At 50.6% G+C, this 22,106-nt stretch overlaps 2 protein-coding genes across 6 annotated transcripts in view; one reads left to right on the forward strand and one right to left on the reverse strand.

Moving 5' to 3' along the window:
- The first annotated feature begins 5,771 nt into the window (after nt 1–5,771).
- ESRP2 (epithelial splicing regulatory protein 2) lies at nt 5,772–15,383 on the forward strand. Of its 4 annotated transcripts, none has more exons than XM_070388134.1 (16): nt 5,772–6,339; nt 6,428–6,556; nt 8,041–8,154; nt 8,282–8,396; nt 8,735–8,833; nt 9,058–9,112; nt 9,184–9,294; nt 9,370–9,502; nt 9,581–9,623; nt 9,778–10,079; nt 10,197–10,409; nt 10,504–10,702; nt 10,942–11,044; nt 11,361–11,526; nt 11,602–11,679; nt 11,756–11,889. In XM_070388134.1, exons 1-16 carry the CDS (start codon nt 6,142–6,144, stop codon nt 11,879–11,881), a joined length of 2,184 nt encoding a protein of 727 aa, XP_070244235.1. In that variant the 5' UTR covers nt 5,772–6,141; the 3' UTR covers nt 11,882–11,889. The 4 variants fall into 4 exon arrangements, with proteins under 4 accessions (XP_070244235.1, XP_070244234.1, XP_070244233.1 ...); XM_070388133.1 differs by having other exon boundaries at nt 9,187–9,294; nt 10,858–11,044; XM_070388132.1 differs by having other exon boundaries at nt 5,774–6,339; nt 10,858–11,044.
- NFATC3 (nuclear factor of activated T cells 3) overlaps nt 12,643–22,106 on the reverse strand; it is a 93,899-nt gene continuing 84,435 nt past the window's right edge. Inside the window, exon 10 of one of the 2 annotated variants that reach the window (XM_070388130.1) lies at nt 12,643–15,519. In XM_070388130.1, coding sequence (XP_070244231.1) covers nt 15,398–15,519 — 122 coding nt within the window. In that variant the 3' untranslated portion in view covers nt 12,643–15,397. The remainder of the gene's footprint in view (nt 15,520–22,106) is intronic. The other variant, XM_070388131.1, reaches the window with a different exon arrangement.

A 22,106-nucleotide genomic window follows, 5' to 3' on the forward strand; every position in this document is an offset into this window, starting at 1 on the left:
CAAACGTCCAGCCAATAGGAACTAGCCGCTAGGGTAGTCCTTCCCAGTCGGAGCTCACCGCCCCGCCCCTACCCATCCCTGGCCAACTCCATTAACCGCGCTGCACGCCGAGCGCATCGATCGATAAAGGCTCAGCCCTGCTTTCGCGCACGCTCTCAGCGATTCTCACCCAACCCGCCTCTGCTGGGTACCCAGCCCAGCCCTCCGCATCTTAAGTCTGCGATGAGCAGTTCTTATCCCTGATTCCTGGCGCTTCCCTGATCTAGGATGCGCCGGGCCGAGTGGGAATTCAGGGTACAAAACTCAGTAGCTCGCCGCTGCTGAGCTACCCGGGTCAAGCCCTGAGGAAGAAGAGGATAAGTGAACCTCGGGCTGTTCTTGAGCCGGAGGAAACTGACCAAGACCTTTGTTCAACTCCCGAAGCGATTCTTGGCACCATTCCCCGAGAGCACCTGAGTTCAGGCAACATTGACCCAAGGACCCACCTGCCATCTGCCTGGGGTAAAGCCAGGTCAGCGTGTTTCGCTTCCCAGTGAGAGTTCAGCCCGCCTGTTTCTGGTTCTGGAGTGTGGAATCACCCTCTCACCCCCATCCGTGGCCAGTTTGTTCGCCGGGTTAAGAGTGGGCTTGAACCTCAACCCTGCGCTAGCCCAAAGGCGAGTTCCCCTGATGTTCCTCCACCATTGTCACCCCACGCAAACCGGGCATCCAAAGAGGACACAGGTTCTCTATGGAATGGTGGTGGGGGCGGGGTGGTGGTGGCAGGGACAGGTAGCAAATAGAGCGGGCAAAGGTTTGACAGCCAGTAATATTCTGGGACCCGGCATTACTTTGGAATAGAGAACCAGCATGTTTGGAGAGGAGCTCTTGACCCTTCACACATCCCTTTCTTGAGAGCCAGTCAACACCCTGGTCATTCCTGGCTGATTCTGAGACCTCTTCCTGCCCCTTCCTCCCTCCTTCTCTCCCTCCCTTTCTTTCTCTTAGTCAGTGGCTGATAGTTTCTAACCTTCTGGAGTGACCCTCAATGAATCTACTCACCACCTTGGCCTGCCCCTCCCATGTGCTTTTAGTGAAACACATTTGTGGTTGGGATACCCTCCTCTCTTAAGGTCCAACTATCTTCCACCTCAGACCCTGGCCCAGGAACCCCCTTCCAAAACCCTTCCTCACCTCCATCCCAGACCCCAGCAGAGTGGCTGCTGAGGACTGATATGGTGCAGATCCAGTATGGGTGACCATACTAGGCAGATGTCTAGAGCCAAGGGTCAAGTGGGGACACGGTGGAGATCAGGACAGCCTGGGCTGCCTTGGATTCTGATCAGTCTAAATGCCTTGTCAGCCCAGTGGGCTCAGGTGCCTATGGGCCCCTCAGAAGGTGGCCCTGTCCTTGAGAGTGTTTCCCTGCTGGCCCCCTCCCATAGGCCCTGAAGATGATAGAGCCATGACCACTGGAGGAGGGGGTGCCAAGGTCTAGTCAGTAATAAACCAGTGCAGGCACTGTGGAGAGGGGCCAAAGGGTGAGGGTCCCCCATTTTTAACATGATCCCCTGGGCTGCCGGAGAAGGCAATGGCACCCCACTCCAGTACTCTTGCCTGGAAAATCCCATGGATGGAGGAGCCTGGTAGGCTGTAGTCTATGGGGTCGCTAAGAGTCTGACACGACTGAGCGACTTCACTTTCACTTTTCACTTTCATGCATTGGAGAAGGAAATGGCAACCCATTCCAGTGTTCTTGCCTGGAGAATCCCAGGGAAGGGGGAGCCTGGTGAGCTTCCATCTATGGGGTCGCACAGAGTCGGACACGACTGAAGCGACTTAGCAGCCTGGGCTGCAGACCTCTAGATACCTCCTTGACCTTCAGACGCACAACTAGGTGGTCAGGTCACCAAATTTTCCCAGCTCTACTCTCCCAAAGCCAGATTACCCGCATCTCCCTAGCAGCCTCCTTACTTATGTCCCAGTTTATGCCCTTATTCCTGTGGCAGTAAACATTAAATCAGATCACATTGAGACTTCCCTGGCAGTCCGGTAGTTAAGGTTCTGTGCTTCCACTGCAGGGGGGCACAGGTTCGATCCCTGGTCTGGGAACTAAGAATTCTCAGGGGAGGTAAGTGACCTGGGAGGCGATGTTAAGGGCTTCTCCTTTCACCTAGACTATTTATTCTAGGGTGAAGTCTCCAATGCCGGCAGCTCCTCCCTACTCCGCAACACCAGGTTCCGTCGATGGAATCAGTACGCCCTCTGGTGGGTACTCAGCGGATATTCGCGGAGCAAATGCATGGAAATGGAAACTCCAGGGAACCCAGTGCGCTAGCTATTCTGGAGGCTTGCTAGAATAGGTAAGAAAGGGTCGCAGCTGGCCCAGCTGGGGGCCGCTGGCCGTTGAGGGTGGGGATGGGCCTGGGCTGGCGACTCTGGATCGCCACGATGGACCCCAGGCAAGCGCTCAGCCTCAAATCCTCCGACACCGGAATATTTCCTGGGAGTGAGGAGAGTGATTTTACACCATTTAAAGACGATTTACTCGTCTTGGAGTTCCACGAGAAAAGCCACACTCCTCAGGTGATGAACCCCACTCTGTATCTGCTCAGACCTTCACGTACCTGCAGCTGGAGCGCCCACTGCCTTAGTGGCAGGCTTCCAAGCGCTGCAGTGAGGACGGGATTCCGCTAGCTTGCGGGCAGGCTCACCGGACCACGTTGCTTTTCCTGAATACCCAAAGTACTGTTTGGAAAAGGAATCTGGCTGTGCCGTTGGAGCCTCGCTGATGTCTCTCGCGTATCTTATCTCTGATTCATTCATTCGTGACTTGTGAACACTAGCTAAGAGCAGAGTGAGGATGGGGGACATTTATCAGTGAAATACAGAAATCTCAAACCACAGTGGGTACCCTTGCTACAGAGGGAGGTGCCTTGAGGGGAAAATCTGGAGGGAGAGCAGGGGTTAGCTAGGGCAAGGGCGGGTTGGAAGGAGAGGAAAGGGCACAGATGAGACTCTAGTACAAAGGTCCTGTGGTCACAGGGAAGGTTACTTTTAATGGAATATGGGAAGAGCGCTTAGTCAACCATTCATTCATTCTTGAGTTACTACTATGTGCCCAGCAGATCCAGTGATAGATTTTGGATAAGCCTTTCCTCAAGGATATTCTCATGGGGCTGGGTTGCAGTGGGGGATGGATAGGGGATGGATGGTGGAGTAGGGAGACAATAAATCGTGTTAGGAGTTGTTTTAGTGGTGGCAGAAGACATGAGAGCCAGTTGGGGGACAGGAATGTGGGTTGTTTAGTATTAATGGGGTGATCTGGGAGGACCATCTGAAAATGAGTAAGGGAGCTCAGCAAAGCAGGGGAACCAATGTAGTTTTAACAAATTTTAGTTTTTCAAGAGTCCTAACATCAGGAATTATCATTTGGGGGATAAGGGGTGGACAGGTGCGCGGGTATCTGGGGGAGCCGTCCCATGCTTGGGTTTACTACTCCTCAAGGATCTGTACACTTATGAATGTGTCTCCAATGGAAATGCGCTCAGGATGGCTAGAGGTACCAAGGGGTTACCTCGAGCGGGAGGCTTCCCCAGGAACCTGACATTGAGACCTACCTGCGCTGAATGATGAATAAAAAAGGACCTAGCGCGATGGGAATACCAGACCACCTGACCTGCCTCTTGAGAAACCTGTATGCAGGTCAGGAAGCAACAGTTAGAACTGGACATGGAACAACAGACTGGGTCCAAATAGGAAAAGGAGTACGTCAAGGCTGTATATTGTCACCCTGCTTATTTAACTTCTATGCAGAGTACATCATGAGAAACGCTGGGCTGGAAGAAGCACAAGCTGGAATCAAAATTGCCGGGAGAAATTTCAATAACCTCAGATATGCAGATGACACCACCCTTATGGCAGAAAGTGAAGAGGAACTCAAAAGCCTCTTGATGAAAGTGAAAGTGGAGAGTGAAAAAGTTGGCTTAAAGATCAACATTCAGAAAACGAAGATCATGGCATCCGGTCCCATCACTTCATGGCAAATAGATGGGGAAACAGTGGAAACAGTGTCAGACTTTATTTTTGGGGGCTCCCAAATCACTGTAGATGGTGATTGCAGCCATGAAATTAAAAGACGCTTACTCCTTGGAAGGAAAGTTATGACCAACCTAGATAGCATATTCAAAAGCAGAGACATTACTTTGCCAAAAGGTCCGTCTAGTCAAGGCTATGGTTTTTCCAGTAGTCATGTATGGATGTGAGAGTTGGACTGTGAAGAAAGCTGAGCGCCGAAGAATTGATGCTTTTGAACTGTGGTGTTGGAGAAGACTCTTGAGAGTCCCTTGGACTGCAAAGAGATCCAACCAGTCCATTCTAAAGGAGATCAGTCCAGGGTGTTCTTTGGAAGGAATGATGCTAAAGCTGAAACTCCAGTTCTTTGGCCACCTCAAGCGAAGAGTTGACAATTAGCTGCAAGGGTGTGGCCGGGAGGAAGACCGGACTCAGCCTGGCACACGAGCTCTCCTAGTCGGGTGAGGGAGGGCTTTACCTCCCTGTTGCGTCCCGCCCACCGAACAAATATTTGACATTCCAGGCTTATCTAGAGGAGGGTGGTGCCCGAAGAGCGATTTTCCTCCTCCCCCCGGGCCTAACTGGCTCAGTGAGTCCAGGGGTGGGGTCAGCGGGCTGGCAGTTGGGTGGCGGTCTAACCTGGGGCAGCGAAGCGCGGACACTCGCCTGCACTCAAAGATGAAGCGGGTCGCCAGCAGCCGCTGGAAGGCCAGTCTGCTTCCCAGCCGCCGTGTCCCGGGGGCCTCAGTCTCTTCATCCGCCTAGTGGGGACGCGGTGCAGTGTGTATTAGAGGGTAAGGCTTCGGAGGCGCCTCCTCTACGCCGGGCTTTTTCGCTCTCATTCGTCCGAAAGTCAGAACGCAGCGCCCAGCTTCTCTGAAAGCGTGAAATGCGGCTCGCGCCCCAATTCCAGCTCGGGCTTCGCAACCCAGTGTGTCTACTCTCGCTGGGCTGGAGCCCCTTCTCACCGGATTCTTCTTCAGTTTCTCAGTCACATAAACGGGAGAATTTGGGGAAGTCCGGGGCGGCCCGGAAACTCACCGTAAAGGAGCTTCACCAAGCCCGACGGGACGAAAGGGTGCTGGGAGCCCTCCACGAGAGACTGTCCAAAGAAGAGAAGAGATGGAGGATCTGCGGCCCCCTTGAGCACATTGCACTTTCGCCGCTAGCCCTCATCGGCTAGCGCGCTCTCAACTCAGCAACAGGCCTGTTATCCAGGCGGAAGGGCGAAAGCATACCGCAGCTCTAACGTCGGGTGGGGGCGAGGCTCCTTGCTGGGGCAGTCCGGCTCAGCGCCGTCTAGAGGCCCGCTCTCGGGAGCTGGGGCGGGGGATGTGGGAGACGCGCTTCTTCCTTCCCGAGAAACGAGGCCTGCGCAAGTCCGACCGCGGTCTAGCATCGCAGGCACTTCCAAGAGCCCGGCTAAGGCCCAGCCTTCGCACCTGTGTTCACAAACTCTGCCCTGAATCCCCTGATGGTTCTAGTGCTCTCTTGTGCTTCCTGCCACTCTCCTCCCACCTCTGGCAATCACCCCATAAGCCTTGGGGTGATACCTGGTAACTCTTACCTCCCCTTTGACTTTACCCCTCCAGACCGGCCGTCGTGACCCCCTACAACCTCTAGGCTGCCGCTTACGGACTGAAGAAGGCCCCAGTTTTGCACTTTCCTTGGTAGAGCCCTGGTGGGAGAGGGGAGTGGGAGGGGATGGGGGGTCGCCCCAGAAGTCAGGCAGGGTCGGCTGCGGGAGTGGAGTCTGGGTCTTGAGCGCGAGCCCAGGCCGGGAGAGCGAGTGTGAGCGTCCAGGGCTGGATTCTAGCGGCCCTCCCCCAACGTTCCCGGGCCCTCGATCACGTGGCCGGCGGGGCCGACAGGTAACTCGCCCAGAGAGGGCGGGGGCCGGTAGCCGCCCCGCCCCGCGGGGCGCCGCGGGCGGGTCTCAGCAGCGCCCACTGCGCCAGCCGGGCCGCAGGTGCCGCCCCCAACACACGGTGTCCCGCCCCAGCCGGGCCGCGTCTGCCGTCGGTCGGTGCTTGCGTGCGCTTCGTCGATCCGCGTGTGTCTGGCCGAGCGCCCCTCTCCTCTGCGGCCATGACTCCGCCGCCACCCCAGCCGCCGCCCCCAGGCCCGAACCCCACTGCAGACTCCGCTGCCGACCCCCGTCCCGGGCCTGGACCCCTGGTCGTACTGTTCGGGGCCACGGCCGGTGCGCTGGGGCCGGACCTGGGTTCCGACGAGACCGACTTAATCCTCCTAGTCTGGCAAGTGGTGGAGCCGCGGAGCCGCCAGGTAGGATAGGAAGGGGGCACTGAGATCTCCAGAGAGCTTCGGGATCCCAGGAGCGCAGTGGCTGATCGGTTTTCCCCGCCGTTCGCAGGTGGGGACATTGCATAAGTCACTGGTTCGCGCCGAGGCGGCCGCGCTGAGCCCTCAGTGCCGCGAGGCGAGCGGCCTGAGCTCCGACAGCCTGGCGCGGGCCGAGCCGCTGGACAAAGTGCTGCAGCAGGTGAGCGCCGGGGCTGGGGTGAATGGAGGCACGGCCGGGCTGCAGGGACATTTCTCGGCGGGAGAGGGGGCAGGAGGGGAGGCCTGGCGCACCACAGCCAAGTGGCCAGGGTGGTAGGACGGGTTCCTGTTGTTTGAAACTTTCAGCGACTCCCTAATATGCGTGTGTCCGCATGTGTCGGCCGTTCCAGGGGGGCGTCTTTTCAGACTTCACAGTGATCCACTCCTAATGAAGGGGTGGAGATGGAGGCTACGAGACCCCTCCCAGAGTCCCAGGCCTGCGGGGGGAGGTAGGTGAGACAGCTTTGGGAACCTGCCTGGCCAGGTCGTCCAAAACAGCAGCCGGAAGCTGAAAGGGCCGAGGGGCCCAGACTTGGCCACAGGTCACGATCCGTACCGCTTGTGTCCTCGGCCCACCCACCGGCCTGGGAGACGCTGCAGCGGGGGCGTAGGGCGGTGTCTGCCCCCGAGGTAGACGCCGCCAGGTGTAAGCTGCTCGTCCAGGCCTGTCCCGGTCGGCTGGCCAGGCATGGGCGCTGTCCGGACCCCGCCTGGGGGCTACCTGGCTCCTGAGTGCAAAGGCCTGGCTGAAGTGGAAGGCGGTTCCCTTTGCTGTTTTTCTTATCTTCTTTACTGCGCTCACCCTGTGCCTGACTCTTGGGTGGAATGAGTGAAAGTGCTTTACTAGCACAAATTCTTTTATCTTCCGACAACTTTGGTGGTTCCTGATGAGGAAACAGGCACAACGATGTGGAACCTGAGTCTGTTCCAGGACTCCCAAACTAGCCCCCACTTGGGATGCGTGGGCTGGGTCGCCTTGCTCTGCTAGCCTCAGATGGGAAAGCTCGGGCTAGGGAAGGTTCTTGGGCCTGTGGTTTGTGCTCATACGTGTTCGCCGGCGGGGATGAGAATGGGGGAGGGGCTGGGCCGCTTCCCGCCCCCTCTATGAGCAAACACCTCAGTGCCAGCCGGTCGATCGGGTCTGGGTCAAAGCTCATGCTGCCCCTGGCGTTCAGGTGCGGAGCGCTGTCCTTGGAGTTTCTCGGCTCCTGGGTTGGTCAGACCTAGGGGCGGGGCTGCCATTGACCATGAGCAGGCTGGGCCTCCCACAGGACTGGGCCTCCCTCACCTGTCTGAGGGTGGTGCCTAGCTAGGGACAGGTTTAACCTGCTTTGTCCCACCCCTCCCCACCTACTTGTCCCACTCCACCAGGTGTTTGCTCTGGCCCCATTCCAGACTCCTGGAGTGTGTGTGATGGGGGCTTGGGTGATCTGTGACTGCTCCCATTTGGCCTGGAGAAGGTGACAGTGGATGGGGAGGGAGCGGGTGGGACACAGAGCCAAGCCCAGCAGGCGTGGCAGCCTCCTCCCCAGGCAGGGAAGGGCTGAACATCTGGCTGAACCAGCTTTGCAAGCCTGCACCCTCCCTCCCCCTGCCCACCTGGCTGTGAGTCCCTCTGTCTCTCTCTTCACTCCCTATTCCCAGTTCTCACAGCTGGTGAGCGGGGATGTGGCTCTGCTGGGCGGGGGCCCCTACATGCTCTGCACTGATGGGCAGCAACTGTTGCGACAGGTCCTGCACCCTGAAGCCTCCAGGAAGGTATGCCACCACTGAGGGTGCAACAGGGGGCACAGTTGCCAGGATGCCCACTCTCACAGGGCCAGGGGCGGCGGGAGGCCAGGGCAGCTCAGTTCCCCCATTCATCCCCATTCCCATGTGCCCCCAGAACCTGGTGCTCCCCGACACTTTCTTCTCCTTCTACGACCTCCGCAGAGAGTTCCACGTGCAGCACCCGAGTGCCTGCTCTGCCAGGGACCTCACCGTGGCCACCATGGCACAGGGTATCTGTGACCCAGCAGAGTGAGGGTGGAAGGGTGGCTGCAAGCTGAATGTGTCTTGAGTATGTGCATGCTGGCAGGTTGGATGAACACATGCAAGTTTACATGAACCGCTCAACCCCTGACTGCAAGTCTGTGTCTGTGCTGGGGCACATTTGGAATGTAGGCATGTATCTCCATTTATCTAGGCTGCGGACCTGTAATGGCACAGATGAGCCAAGCCAAAACAAATGTGTTTGCTGGGATTCTGTGTGTGTTTATGTAGGGGCTGTGAGCTTCAGTGGGACATGCCAGTTGCCCTCTTGTGCTGGGATTTCCTCATTGTTATTCTCTGCTCATAGAGTTGGGGCTGGAGACAGATGCCACAGAGGATGATTTTGGGGTGTGGGAAGTGAAGACAATGGTAGCCATCATCCTCCACCTGCTTGAAAGTCCCAGCGGTAAGGTTCCCCTCACCACCTTTCACCTGTTCTCACGGCTGGGTGAATGCCTGCCTCTTTCTTCCTCCAAGTTCCCCTCCCCACATGTCACCTTCTCTGAGAGGCCACAGGTGAAGCCCCTTTGTTGCCTCCTCATCCCCCTCAACTGTCCTTTTTGCAGAGCTTGGTGGGGAGACACCCCTCCCTCACCAGACCCTGCTGACCCACATGCTATCTCCTCTCAGGTCAACTGTTTGTGAAGCCTGAAGGGGTGAAGCAGAAATATGAGACAGGGCCTTGGTGAGTGAGGGAGGGGGCAGGGTTGGGGGTGACAGCAGCTGGACAGCTCTGATTGTGCCTTGCCCCCACAGCAGCAAGGCTGACGTGGTGGACAGCGAGACTGTGGTTCGGGCTCGTGGGCTGCCTTGGCAGTCATCAGACCAGGACGTGGCTCGATTCTTCAAAGGCCTCAATATTGCCAGGTAGGTACAGCAGGGTAGATGGGCACAGGAGGGCAGGCCCACCCAGGAGGGACTAACGCAGTGCTGGCTCTGCAGGGGTGGTGTAGCACTGTGCCTCAACGCCCAGGGCCGCAGAAATGGTGAGGCCCTCATCCGTTTTGTGGACAGCGAACAGCGGGACCTAGCGCTGCAGAGACACAAGCATCACATGGGCGTCCGCTATATCGAGGTGGGGCTCTAGGGTTGGGAGCAGAGCAGGACAGAGCTGAGGCTGGGCAGGCATGAGACCCATGGGCTGTCCCCACAGGTGTATAAAGCAACAGGAGAGGAGTTTGTGAAGATCGCAGGGGGTGAGTGTGCTCCCGAAAGTGCCTAGTGCCCCCTGGCTCTTGACATATGTCCTGTTTCCTCATGCCTCTTGCCTTCCTGCTTCCCTGGGTGCCGGTGTGGGTGGGTATTTGGAAGGGCACAGATGAAGTCAGTAGGTGACTCCACGCCCCCAAGGCACATCACTAGAGGTGGCGCGTTTCCTGTCACGGGAAGACCAAGTGATCCTGCGGCTGCGGGGACTGCCCTTTTCGGCTGGGCCAGCAGACGTGCTAGGCTTCCTGGGGCCAGAGTGCCCAGTGACAGGGGGCGCTGATGGGCTGCTCTTTGTGCGCCACCCTGATGGCCGGCCCACGGGTGATGCCTTTGCCCTCTTCGCCTGTGAGGAGCTGGCACAGGCTGCGTTACGCAGGCATAAAGGCATGCTGGGTAAGCGATACATTGAACTCTTCCGGAGCACTGCAGCTGAGGTGCAGCAGGTGAGCCCCCCAGGCCCCATGCCCCACACCCATGTACCTCTCCAGGGTGCCCCTTCTCTCCCTGCCTTGGCCTTGCCCTCCTTGGCATAATCAGCCTGCTGCTTCCTTTCCTTCTAGGTCCTGAACCGCTACGCCTCCAGCCCACTCCTTCCCACCCTGACTGCTCCACTGCTGCCCATCCCCTTCCCACTGGCAGCTGGGACCGGGAGAGACTGTGTACGCCTGCGAGGCCTGCCCTACACAGCCACCATTGAAGATATCCTTAGCTTTCTGGGAGAGGCAGCAGTTGACATTCGGCCTCATGGTGTGCACATGGTGCTCAACCAGCAGGTAAAGCTGCTGCCCAGGGGGGCCAGGGGGGCAGCATGGTTAGGAGTAAGGGATCCTTGCACATGACAGGCAGCTCACAAGGTGGTGTGCACAGGGCCGGCCGTCAGGTGATGCCTTCATCCAGATGACATCAGCAGAGCGGGCCCTAGCTGCTGCTCAGCGCTGCCATAAGAAAGCAATGAAGGAACGCTATGTGGAGGTAGTCCCCTGCTCCACAGAGGAGATGAGCCGTGTCCTGATGGGGGGCACCTTGGGCCGAAGTGGCATGTCCCCTCCACCCTGCAAGCTGCCCTGTGAGTGTCCCAGGGGCTGGGGCCTTCAAAGAAGTGGCATGTGGGAGCCAGGCTGTTACCACCCTTACTTTCTACGTGGGGGGACTCCTCTCTGGCTGCCCAACCCAGGGCAGTGCTGGGCTCCCTGCAGATACACTCTCTGCTTCTGCCTCTAGGCCTCTCACCACCCGCCTACGCCACCTTCCAGGCCACCCCGACCCTCATTCCCACTGAGACAGCAGCTCTGTATCCCTCTTCAGCACTGCTCCCAGCTGCCAGGGTGCCTGCTGCTCCTACCCCAGTCGCCTACTACCCAGGGCCAGCCACTCAACTCTACATGAACTACACAGCGTACTACCCCAGGTACCCTGCTGCTAAAAGAACTTCAGTCTTGCCCTCTTGTCTTGGTTTGCAGGAGGCTCAGATCCATGATCCCCTTCCTGGGCCACGTAACTCAAGGTCTCTTGGAGCTCCCTTATTCTGAGACAGTGAGGGAGTGACAACTAGGGGCTGATTGATGCCACCTACATACTGGAATAGGGAGGACTCTGTGGAGGCAGGGGTTTCAGGGAGGAGGAAATGAACCAAGCACAAGGCAGAGGCAAGGGAGGCGGCGGGTAGGGCTCAGTCTAGGCCATAACTGGGACTACACTACTAAATCCCTGCCTTTTCCCCCCAGCCCCCCCGTTTCCCCCACCACTGTGGGCTACCTCACCACACCCCCTGCAGCCCTGGCCTCTGCTCCCACCTCCGTGTTGTCCCAGCCAGGAGCCCTGGTCCGTATGCAGGGTGTCCCATACACAGCTGGTATGAAGGATCTGCTCAGCGTCTTCCAGGCCTACCAGGTGAGGTGTGGCTGGAGTGCTGGGGAAGCTGGCTGAGTCTGGGGCTCCCTGCCTAAACCTCTGTCCCTCCTACAGCTAGCCCCTGATGACTACACCAGCCTGATGCCTGTTGGTGACCCAGCTCGTACTGTGCTACAGGCCCCCAAAGAATGGGTGTGTTTGTAGGTGAGGGAGCCAGGAGGTAAGAGCTGACTGATGTCCTAAGCTAATGGGACTCTCCTGTCTCCAGAGAACCAGCGCCCTCAACCTGGTGGCTTCTTTCTGGCTTTTCAAAATTCTCAGAAGGCCCCCAGCGGAGATCAAGCCCCAGCTCCATCCCCCAACTTATTGCTCTGCCTGTCCACCTCAGAGATGACGGCTGGACCCTGCATGCAGGGCTGGGGGTGGAATGGCACTACCCTGCTCCCAGTGGTCGGATCTGGGCTCCTTAAGTAGCACCCAGAGAGCCTTTGTTCTGTTCTGGCTATGGCCTGTGCCTACAGGTTCCGGGGGGGCTGATGTCCACAGCAGGCTTGGTTTCTTTAAAAAAAAATGTAAGCCCTGGTGCTTTCAGTGTATGACTCCAGGGAGCTTCTTTCTGAGTAAAGATACCAGTGTCCTACCTTCCCGTCCCTTCTGACGGGGTGCAGGGCAGCAAAGAGTGCTGGTCCCACTCCCCAGGATACTTGGACCTCAGTGACCACATTGTGCCAGGGGTGGTCCCACCTAAGGATGATGGCCCCCCTGGAGCTTGGCACAAGGAATAGCAGATGGCAAAAATCACAAACAGTTTTGATGGACTGTACTGCAGTATCCCCAGAGGACACTAGGGGGCAGAAGGCCCCCACAGAAAAACTCAGGCTTGACTTATAAAGGGACTTCTGCCTACTTTTCATGCACACTTTGGGCAGGTCAGTTTTCCTGAACTCAACAGACACCTTGGAATGTCCTCTGCACCCACTGCAGGGTGCCCAACTGAAGCTTCAGAAGGAATTTGGAATTCTACCCTCTCTTCTGTAAAATAAAGGTTCCTAACCAAATGGACTTTTTAAAAGCCCAAGTGCCCTTCCCTTTGGCACACAGTGAGGGGCTCCACACCAGCCCCATGCAGAGGAACACTCAGGCAGATTTCAAGGAGACTGTTGACCTGTCACCGTTTATTATTTCAGCACTGTAACTGAGGAGCCTGAATTGCTGGCTTCTTCCCTTTGTATTTGTGTAAGGAGCACTGTACTCCTATAAAAGGTTTTAAAATACAAAATGTACAAGAAAACACAATCTCAAGTGCTGTAAACATAACTAAGAACCAGTTCCTTAATTGAACATCATCCATTTTATAAAATACAAGGTTTCAACTTGAACCCACCTGAGCCATACAGATGACCATCTGTTCTGGGTATCAACAACAGGGCTTTACAGCCGGACTCAGCAAAGCTCTGTTGATAGGAGCTAGCCCTGGGCAGGTATGGGATGCACCCTGGGCAGCAGCACCACACTCGAACTCGAAGACATCTGTTCCTTTAAATGCTGTTTTCAGCCAAGTTTCTTAGTGCATCTCCAGTAAGCAGAAGGCTGCTCATCCCATTCCTCAACCCACGGTCTAGCAGGGCTGGAGCGGGCAGGGGCGGGTGCTAGCACGTGCCAGTTGCTCAGTGCTGTAACTAGAGTTCAATTGCATAGTCCAGTGGATGTGTGCTGTAACACCACTATGTTGCACAAAAAGTAAGGTCTCTGTCTACAAAGCCAAAAAATACTGTCTCTTACACCAAAGCTTTTACAAAGCTGATACAAAACTGCTTATGTAGTATACAAAGCTCTATTTTAAAATTTAACTTTTATTTTAAATAGGAAAGCATTTCTAGTGCTACAGGCATCAAGGTATTTAAAAGGCATCAAATTTTGGTGCATAGCAACTCTGGATCATAGAGGCTTTTATTCTTGAGGGCAACAGAGCAACCCCCAAAGGGTCTTGCAAGGGAAGCTCTTGTAAGGACCCCATGTGAGGTGGCTACCCCAGGGGTGTGAAGGCGGAGGAAAGTCTGGCCATCTCAAGAGGGTCAGCCCCCTAAAACCCTCCAGAGGAAGCTCTGGGCTTCCAACCACAGGCCCCAAAGCAAATCTATCTACACTCCGTGACACAAAACTCACGTTCAAAGAAAATGTGAAAACACTGGGCTCCAAGAAGGACTAGAGTGATTTGCTGAAAGATAGACATTTTTTCTAACTAATTTTAGGGAGAAATTGAAAACATTGTGGCTTAAAGGAAAAAAAAAAGACCATACCTCATTGTAGGTCAACAGTTCCTATCTGGCTGACTAGAGATGGTGGACATTGAGCTGGCTCCCTCCACCCAGGCCTCACTTGGCTTCAGTAGAGAGTCCTGGCATCTGGGACCTACAATCCCCTGGGGTAACAGCAATGGAGCCTGTGACCAGCCCATCACACTGTCTCTCCTATGTAGGCACTCAGAAAATTTGCTTCCTGAATAGAAGTACAACATTTCATTTGAAAACATACTGCAAGCTTCAGGGGCCTTGAAATAGGCCCAAGCCTTGGAACAGGAAACTAATCCCACTAAGGGGATAGGTAAGGGCAGGGTTTGAAGAGAACCCAAGTTGGGCACCTCCTTTGGTAGACAGCAGGCTGGAGTTTCTTGCTGGCCCCTCTTTGGGCACCAGCCTTACCAGCAGCAGCACCAGGGCATCTTTGGTGTGGAGGGTCAGGTTTACAATGGTATCTCATTTTTGGATTTGCCTCAAAGCCTTCTAGGGAAAGGTTGTTTTTTATGCCATGTGGATGGGGCAGGATAGGCCAGGATCATTTCAGGCTGTAAACAATGAGGGAAAAGCCTCCCATGCCAGTGCAGATCTTAAGAGCTTCCCATCTGGAATCCTGCAGGTCCTCTGCCCCGGTCCCGAAGCATAGCTCATTTGTGCTTGGCTTCTGACACAGCCTGGCCTCCATAGAGATGAGCTAGAAGCAGCAAAGTTGCCTAAACAAACCATCAAGAGACTGGCAGCCAAATGCTGATGCTTCCACTTGGAAAAGGTCTGGGACCAGAGGACATAAAAAGGAAAAATACCCCACAGCCTACCTGTTAGTAGGATGGCAGGAATTAAAGATATCAAGCTAAAAAAAACCCCATCTTTCAAAGCTCCCTTACATGTAGTTAATTTACCCAAGGCCCTGAGGGGAAAAAAGCAATTTCAACATGGAGACGGTATGGAGAGACAGCAGGAAGATTACCTAAAAAGTTACAAAAATGCTATGCTCTGGAATGTCATTTTGTATTCCAACACTTCAGTGATTGGAATGGTCTCTTCTCATTTTACCTAAGAGTTTACTTTTATAAAGAAGTATGAGCTACATTTGGCTTTACTTCCTATGAATCTATGAAAGGCTTCCAGGACACATGCTGAGTTTCTGAGGCATAGGTGTGGGCTTGGGGTAGTTTTTTTTTTTCTTTTACCTCTGGAAAGTTTTATCAAAAGTTTCTACTTTAAAAATATCATCAAAGCTAAAGAGTCCTTTAAATGACCTAAAGCAGTACAAATCACCAATCCTAGCTAAGCAACCAGGTCACCTGCAGAAGCAGCACCTCTGAAATGGAGAGCCTGCTGCATTCACACTCAAAGCACCCATCATATAAAAGTATCCTATTTAAATATAAAAGGCAAAGCTCATTTCTCCAAAGATCAAACAGCCTGTACTACTCCTGTTCTCTTACAAAATCTTCCCAAGGCCTGAGTTGGAGGAATGCTGCTTTCCCCACATTCGGTGATCCCAACTCCTGGCTCCATCCTGAAGGTTGCAGAGTTGGAAACCCAAGGTCCAAGGAGAGAAACATGCTGAGAAGTACATGATGGTGGACACAAGGCTGCAGTGAGCACTGTCAGAGCCCGTCGGATCTTCCTAAATCCAGGGAACTGGGACCCGGGAGGGGAGCCTGCCTGCTCGCCCCTGTCCCTTGGGAAACGGAAATCTGAGACATGTCTCTCCCAATTACCTCGTTCACTGAAAAACAAGAAAGGGAAGAGTAATTAGTGACCTCTGTGTGACTGACCATATGATGCTCGAAGCCGAGCTCTATTTCAAAGATGTTTTTTTCCCTTTCTGTGGCTTTCTAATGAAGCCTACTCTTGAACTGGATGGAAACATCATTCCAAAAGTTTTTCCAGGCCCCCCTTTCTCTATCTTTCAGGTCAGTTTTATTGGAAAGGGAAATGGCTCAGAGAAAAGGGAAACGTTCCTACCCTCACTGTGAAGGCTCAGGCTGCAGAGCAGAAGACAGGATTCTTATTCACTTAACCTAACTTTTCCTTAATCTGCATCCCTTTAGGAGAGTTTTCCTTTCCTGATTCCTGCAGTGCACCTTGGATATAAAGTGAATGAAAATAAATACTTTGATGAGAGTTGAGATTTGGGGATTACTTTGTTACCCTATGCTAATACAAACACCCTTTATTATGTAGAGGCATTTGTATTATTGCTGATCCTTTCAGAAAAGGCTCTTGATTTTGTTGATTTATAGTCTTCTGTGAGGTCCAATGCAAAGAATTTTAATCTTAGGAACCAATATAGAAGGAAACATCCCAAATATGAACCTTTAGTTCTCTCACCATTAGAATTCTTTGCTTTGAAATGAAAATTTTTTTGCTTCATCACCTGAAAGTTCTATACTAAGACCACTCCTAAGCATATACTCAAGGGATCTGAAAACTACTTCCACATAAAAACCTGTACTCAAATGTTCATACCAGGATTATTCTTAATAGCCCCAAAGTGGAAACAACCCAGTTGTCTACCATTGATGAGTGGATAAACAAAATGTGGTCTGTTCCATACAATGAAATATTATTCACCCTTAGAAAAGAATGAGGTTCTAAACACATGTTGCAACATGGATTGAACTTTGGGAACATTATACTAAGTGAAAGAAGCCAAACACAAAAGGTCCTATCTTGTCTGATTCTATTTATATAAAATGGTCAGAACTGACAGAAAATAAACAGGTGGTTGCCAGGTATTATAGAGACAAAGGAACAGAGAATGACTACAAAGAGGTATGGGGTTTCTTTCTGGAGTAACGAAAATGTTTTAAAATTAGATACTGATGATGGTTGTACAACTTTATGAATATACTAAAAACCACTGAACTGTATTATTTTCAAAGATGAATTCTAAAGTAATGAATGAATAATGAATCTCAGTACAGCTTTTATAAATAAAAATAGACCAAGAGAAAAAAACCTTTCCATAATTAGCATCTGAAGTGATCATAGAGCAAAGGAGACACTACTGATCATTAAAAAAAAAACTTCAAGTATTAATATCTAATCTATTCTTTAGGTAGTTAAGAAAAAAGTTTTTCAAACTCATATACTCATTATGGCTATAAGGAAAAGGGAAGTAACATTCACTCCACAAATATTTATTGAGCATCTATGGGTTAAACTTAACTGAAAATTTGTATCTTGTTTCAGCTAATCTTGACAACAATTTAGGATCAGTATTATCCCACTTTACAGATAGATAATAGAGGCTGTGTCACACAATTTGCTTAGTAAATGGTAGAATCAGTTTCAAAACACCCGTTCAGCTTCTTGAAAGCCAAAAGAGTAGAAGAGGCTAGAAATCATTTAGACAAAGAAAATGCAAAGGTCTTGGACAAAAACAATTCTAAGAGTGAGTGTGGTGACTGTAAGAAGAAGAAAGGATTGATTCGTTACTACCACCAAGGCTCTAAGTCTAGGAAGAATAATGCTGTCACTACTGGAGAAAAGCTGAGGACGAATTTAGAGGAGGAAGGTGGTAGAGGTCAGCTCTGGAACTGAATTTGGAAATTAGAACAACCAAAAGGAAAAATCCTATGGGTAAGAAACTACAGTGAACGATCAAGAGGAGATTTATGCACCTTCTTACTACAGACTTGGAAGTATGGGAGCAGTTTCACAGTCCCACTGAAGAGCAAAAGGCTGAGAAAAAAATGAGTGGGAGTAGCCTTGTGACCCAAGGAGAAAGTAAGACCTGGGAAAGCAAAATATGTAAGCAAAGGAATGGCCTGGAAATTAGGTTTGGTTTGAATGCAGGCTTTGCCACTAATTCCATGTGTATCCTTGACAAATTATTTCACATATCCAAGATTCCCATTTCCTTGGCTAATCAATGATGGTGTTATAAACTAATAAGGTCTCTAACCATAGAAGTCTGTGATTCTCAACAGACAAATTTTCAAGTAGCAGCATTCAGAAAGGCAAAGAAGTGAAGGATGAAAATTTGGCTTGACTGGCATTAGTAATCACACTGACTGTAATTAGTTCAATAGTATGTGAACCGTAAACTTCCAGATGTTCAAGCTGGATTTAGAAAAGGCAGAGGAACCAGAGATCAAATTGCCAGCATCTGCTGCATCTTTGAAAAAGCAACAGTTACAGAAAAACAGCTGCTTCTGCTTTATGACTAGGCCAAAGCCTTTGACTGTGTGGATCACAGTTAAAGATCCACACAGTCTTTGTGTGGAACATTCTTAACGAGATAGGAATACCAGGCCACCTTACTGCCTCCTTGACATCTGTATGTAGGTCAAGAAGCAAGTTAGAACCGGACACGGAACAAAAGATTGGTTCCAAATTGGGAATGGAGTACATCAAGGCTGTATATCGTCACCCTGCTTATTTAACTTATATGCAGAGTACATCATGCGAAATGCTGGACTGGATGAAGCACAAGCTGGAATCAAGACTGCCAGGAGAAATATCGATAACCTCAGATACACAGATGATACCACCTGTATGGCAGAAAGTGAAGAGGAACTAAAGAGCCTCTTGATGAAAGTGAAAGAGGAGAGTGAAAAAGCTGGCTTAAAATTCAAAACACTAAGATCACGGCATCTGGTCCTGTCACTCCATGGCAAACAGATGGAGAAACAATAGAAACAGTGACAGACTTTCTTTTCTTGGGCTCCAAAATCACTGCAGATGGTGACTGCAGCCATGAACTTGAAAAATGCTTGATCCTTGGAAGAAAAGCTATGACCAACCTAGACAGCATATTAAAAATCAGAGACATTACTTTGCCAACAAAGGTCCATCTAGTCAAAGCTGTGGTTTTTCCAGTGGTCATGTATGGACGTGAGAGTTGGACCATAAAGAAAGCTGAGCGCCGAAGAATTGATGTTTTTGAACTGTGGTGTTGGAGAAGACTCTTGAGATTCCCTTGGACTGCAAGGAGACCCAACCAGTCTATCCTAAAGGAAATCAGTCTTGAATGTTCACTGGAAGGACTGATGCTGAAGCTGAAACTCCAAATACTTTGCCCACCTGATGGGAAGAACTGACTCACTGGAAAAGACCCTGATGCTGGGAAAGACTGAAGTCAAGAGGAGAAGGGGATGACAGAGGATGAGATGGTTGGATGGCATCACCAACTTGATGGACATGGGTTTGAACAAGCTCCGGGAGTTGGTGATGGACAGGGAGGCCTGGCGTGCTGCAGTCCATGGGGCTGCAAAGAGTCAGAAATGACTAAGCGACTGAACTGAACTATGATTAGTATTTAATGCAGAATAGTAAAGAAACAGAACTATAAGCTAAAGGAATTAAGTACAAAAGGGTGAAGATTAAGTAGTGCTGGCTAGCTCCAATAATCATTAATTGAGATCAATTTCTGAAGGTCATTGATACACAGACTTACGAAGGCCTGTGCCAAATAGATGGTGCTTTTTAAATAAATTTTCCAGGCTAGGACTTATTGACCATTCTTGATGGTCTGCATAGAACGATGGAATTAATCTAAACTGACTCTTGACTGCTAGAAACAACTCACTGAAATAGTATGTAAATGAAAAGTTATGGGGATGTATGTCAGTACATTTTCTCTTCAGTTTCCTTGTAAGTATAATGAAGATTTTTTAAAAATCTTATATAGTATATATATGTATTATATGTGTATATATATATATATGGGATTCCCTGGTGGCTCAGCTGCTAAAGAAATTGCCTGCAATGGGAGAGACCTGGGTTCGATCCCTGGGTTGGGAAGATCCCCTGGAGAAGGGAACGGCTACCCACTCCAGTATTCTGGCCTGGAGAATTCCATGGGCTGTATATAGTCCATATATATAGTAAATAAAGGGACATAGACAGACAAGGCAGCCTTTGGCACCTCTATCATAACAACAGGGAACAGTGTTTTCAGTGTGGATTCTACATGTGGGTCTATGGGTTAATTTCGTGCCAAGAGAGAGCCCAAGGATGGCTGTGATCTCTGTGCATGGCCTCTAATGTTATTCATCTCATTAGACTATCAGTACATATCAGTATTATCTGTCTCTCAAATAGCTTATGAGCTCCCAAAGGACAAGGACCTTACTACCAAGGAAGAAACATCAATTTCTGATAACTGAATAAATGGATCCTAATTGTCTATGCCAAAGCCTTTGACTGTGTAGATCACAATAAACTGTGGAAAATTCTGAAAGAGATGGGAATACCAGACCACCTGACCTGCCTCTTGAGAAACCTATATGCAGGTCAGGAAGCAACAGTTAGAACTGGACATGGAACAACAGACTGGTTCCAAATAGGAAAAGGAGTACGTCAAGGCTGTATGTTGTCACCCTGCTTACTTAACGTATATGCAGAGTACATCAGGAGAAATGCTGGGCTGGAAGAAGCACAAGCTGGAATCAAGATTGCTGGGAGAAATATCAATAACCTCAGATATGCAGATGACACCACCCTTATGGCAGAAAGTGAAGAGGAACTCAAAAGCCTCTTGATGAAAGTGAAAGTGGAGAGTGAAAAAGTTGGCTTAAAGTTCAACATTCAGAAAACTAAGATCATGGCATCTGGTCCCATCACTTCATGGCAAAAAGATGGGCAACAGTGGAAACAGTGTCAGACTTTATTTTTGGGGGCTCCAAAATCACTGCAGATGGTGACTGCAGCCATGAAATTAAAAAACTCTTACTCCTTGGAAGGAAAGTTATGACCAACCTAGATAGCATATTCAAAAGCAGAGACATTACTTTGCCAACAAAGGTCCGTCTAGTCAAGGCTATGGTTTTTCCAGTGGTCATGTATGGATGTGAGAGTTGGACTGTGAAGAAGGCTGAGTGCCTAAGAATTGATGCTTTCGAACTGTGGTGTTGGAGAAGACTCTTGAGAGTCCCTTGGACTGCAAGGAGATCCAACCAGTCCATTCTAAAGGAGATCAGTCCTGCGTGTTCATTGGAAGGACTGATGCTAAAGCTGAAACTCCAATACTGTGGCCACCTCATGCGAAGAGTTGACTCATTGGAAAAGACTCTGATGCTGGGAGGGATTGGGGGCAGGAGGAAAAGGGGACGACAGAGGATGAGATGGCTGGATGGCATCACCGACTCGATGTACATGAGTTTGAGTGAACTCCGGGAGCTGGTGATGGACAGGGAGGCCTGGCGTGCTGCAGTCCATGGGGTCGCAAAGAGTCGGACACGACTGAGCAACTGAACTGAACTGAACTGAACTGAACTGAATTCAATACAATTACTTGGAAGCTATTTGGAACTAGTACCCTGAAAGTTCATTAGGTGGTGTGGTAGGAAAGGGACCAGAGAATGTTATTAAAATTCAGACATGGCATCTGATTTTGACTTTGACAGTGTCTATTTTAAACAGGTCTCACAGCAGTGGCGAAAAGCCAAATATAGAATCAAGTACTCAGCTCACAGTCATCTTTTCTGTTGCTTATTCCTTCCAAAGATGATAATTTCAGAGATATTATAGGCTGCCATAAAACCACAGCTTTTTCAACTCTTATCTCACTGTTCAAGTTTTAAAACAAGATGATTAAAAATGGTGCTCTATCATCATAAAAAACCACGTAATACAGTTTTCGTGTGTCTTTATGAGGAAGTCGAGAGTCTGTAACCAGCACTATCCACCCACTCACCAAGTACATTTTAATGATAAACACATGATTTCCTGAAAAAGTCAGGTGATAACCTTTATAGCAAAAGCCTGATCCAAGCTGTGTTATTTCTGCTTCCCTTCACCAAAGTTCTGCTCTCCTTTTGCCTAGTGTGCTTAACTTCATTTTGCTAAAACAACCTGGAAGGTTCTTGACAGTTCCGGATTTAAAGACTAGGATAAATCCAAGATTCTTCACAAAGAAGCACTCAAGCTGACTATACACAAAAATACTTTGATATATAATATTAATACACAATAATTAGCTAGTAGATTTAATTTCCAATGGAGCAAAGAACTCGTCTATTTTGGTCTCCACTGACTCATTAGTGCTTGGTAAATACTGAGTACCGAATAAAATTACATGCCATTGAATCTTTAATGGCATGCTGGCAAAACAACAACAAAAATTATGCTCAAATAATAGCTACTGAATATGAATTTTAGGCCAGGGAGTCAGTACTGCAACAAAGCAGTCTTTTCACCATTCTTCAGCAATAACTTGAGAGCAGTGTGGTACACAAGTCCACTGCTCTCCCTTGCCCCTCACTTCTCCCTTAGACTGGGAGCTCTAGGCTCTGGCTCCCTGAGATAGCCTTCTAATGTGGCCAAAATTTGTCAACTTAAGCAAATCAAAATTATTACTGATAA

Source organism: Bos mutus, chromosome 18, assembly GCF_027580195.1.
Source record: "Bos mutus isolate GX-2022 chromosome 18, NWIPB_WYAK_1.1, whole genome shotgun sequence".
Lineage (NCBI taxonomy): Eukaryota > Metazoa > Chordata > Mammalia > Artiodactyla > Bovidae > Bos > Bos mutus.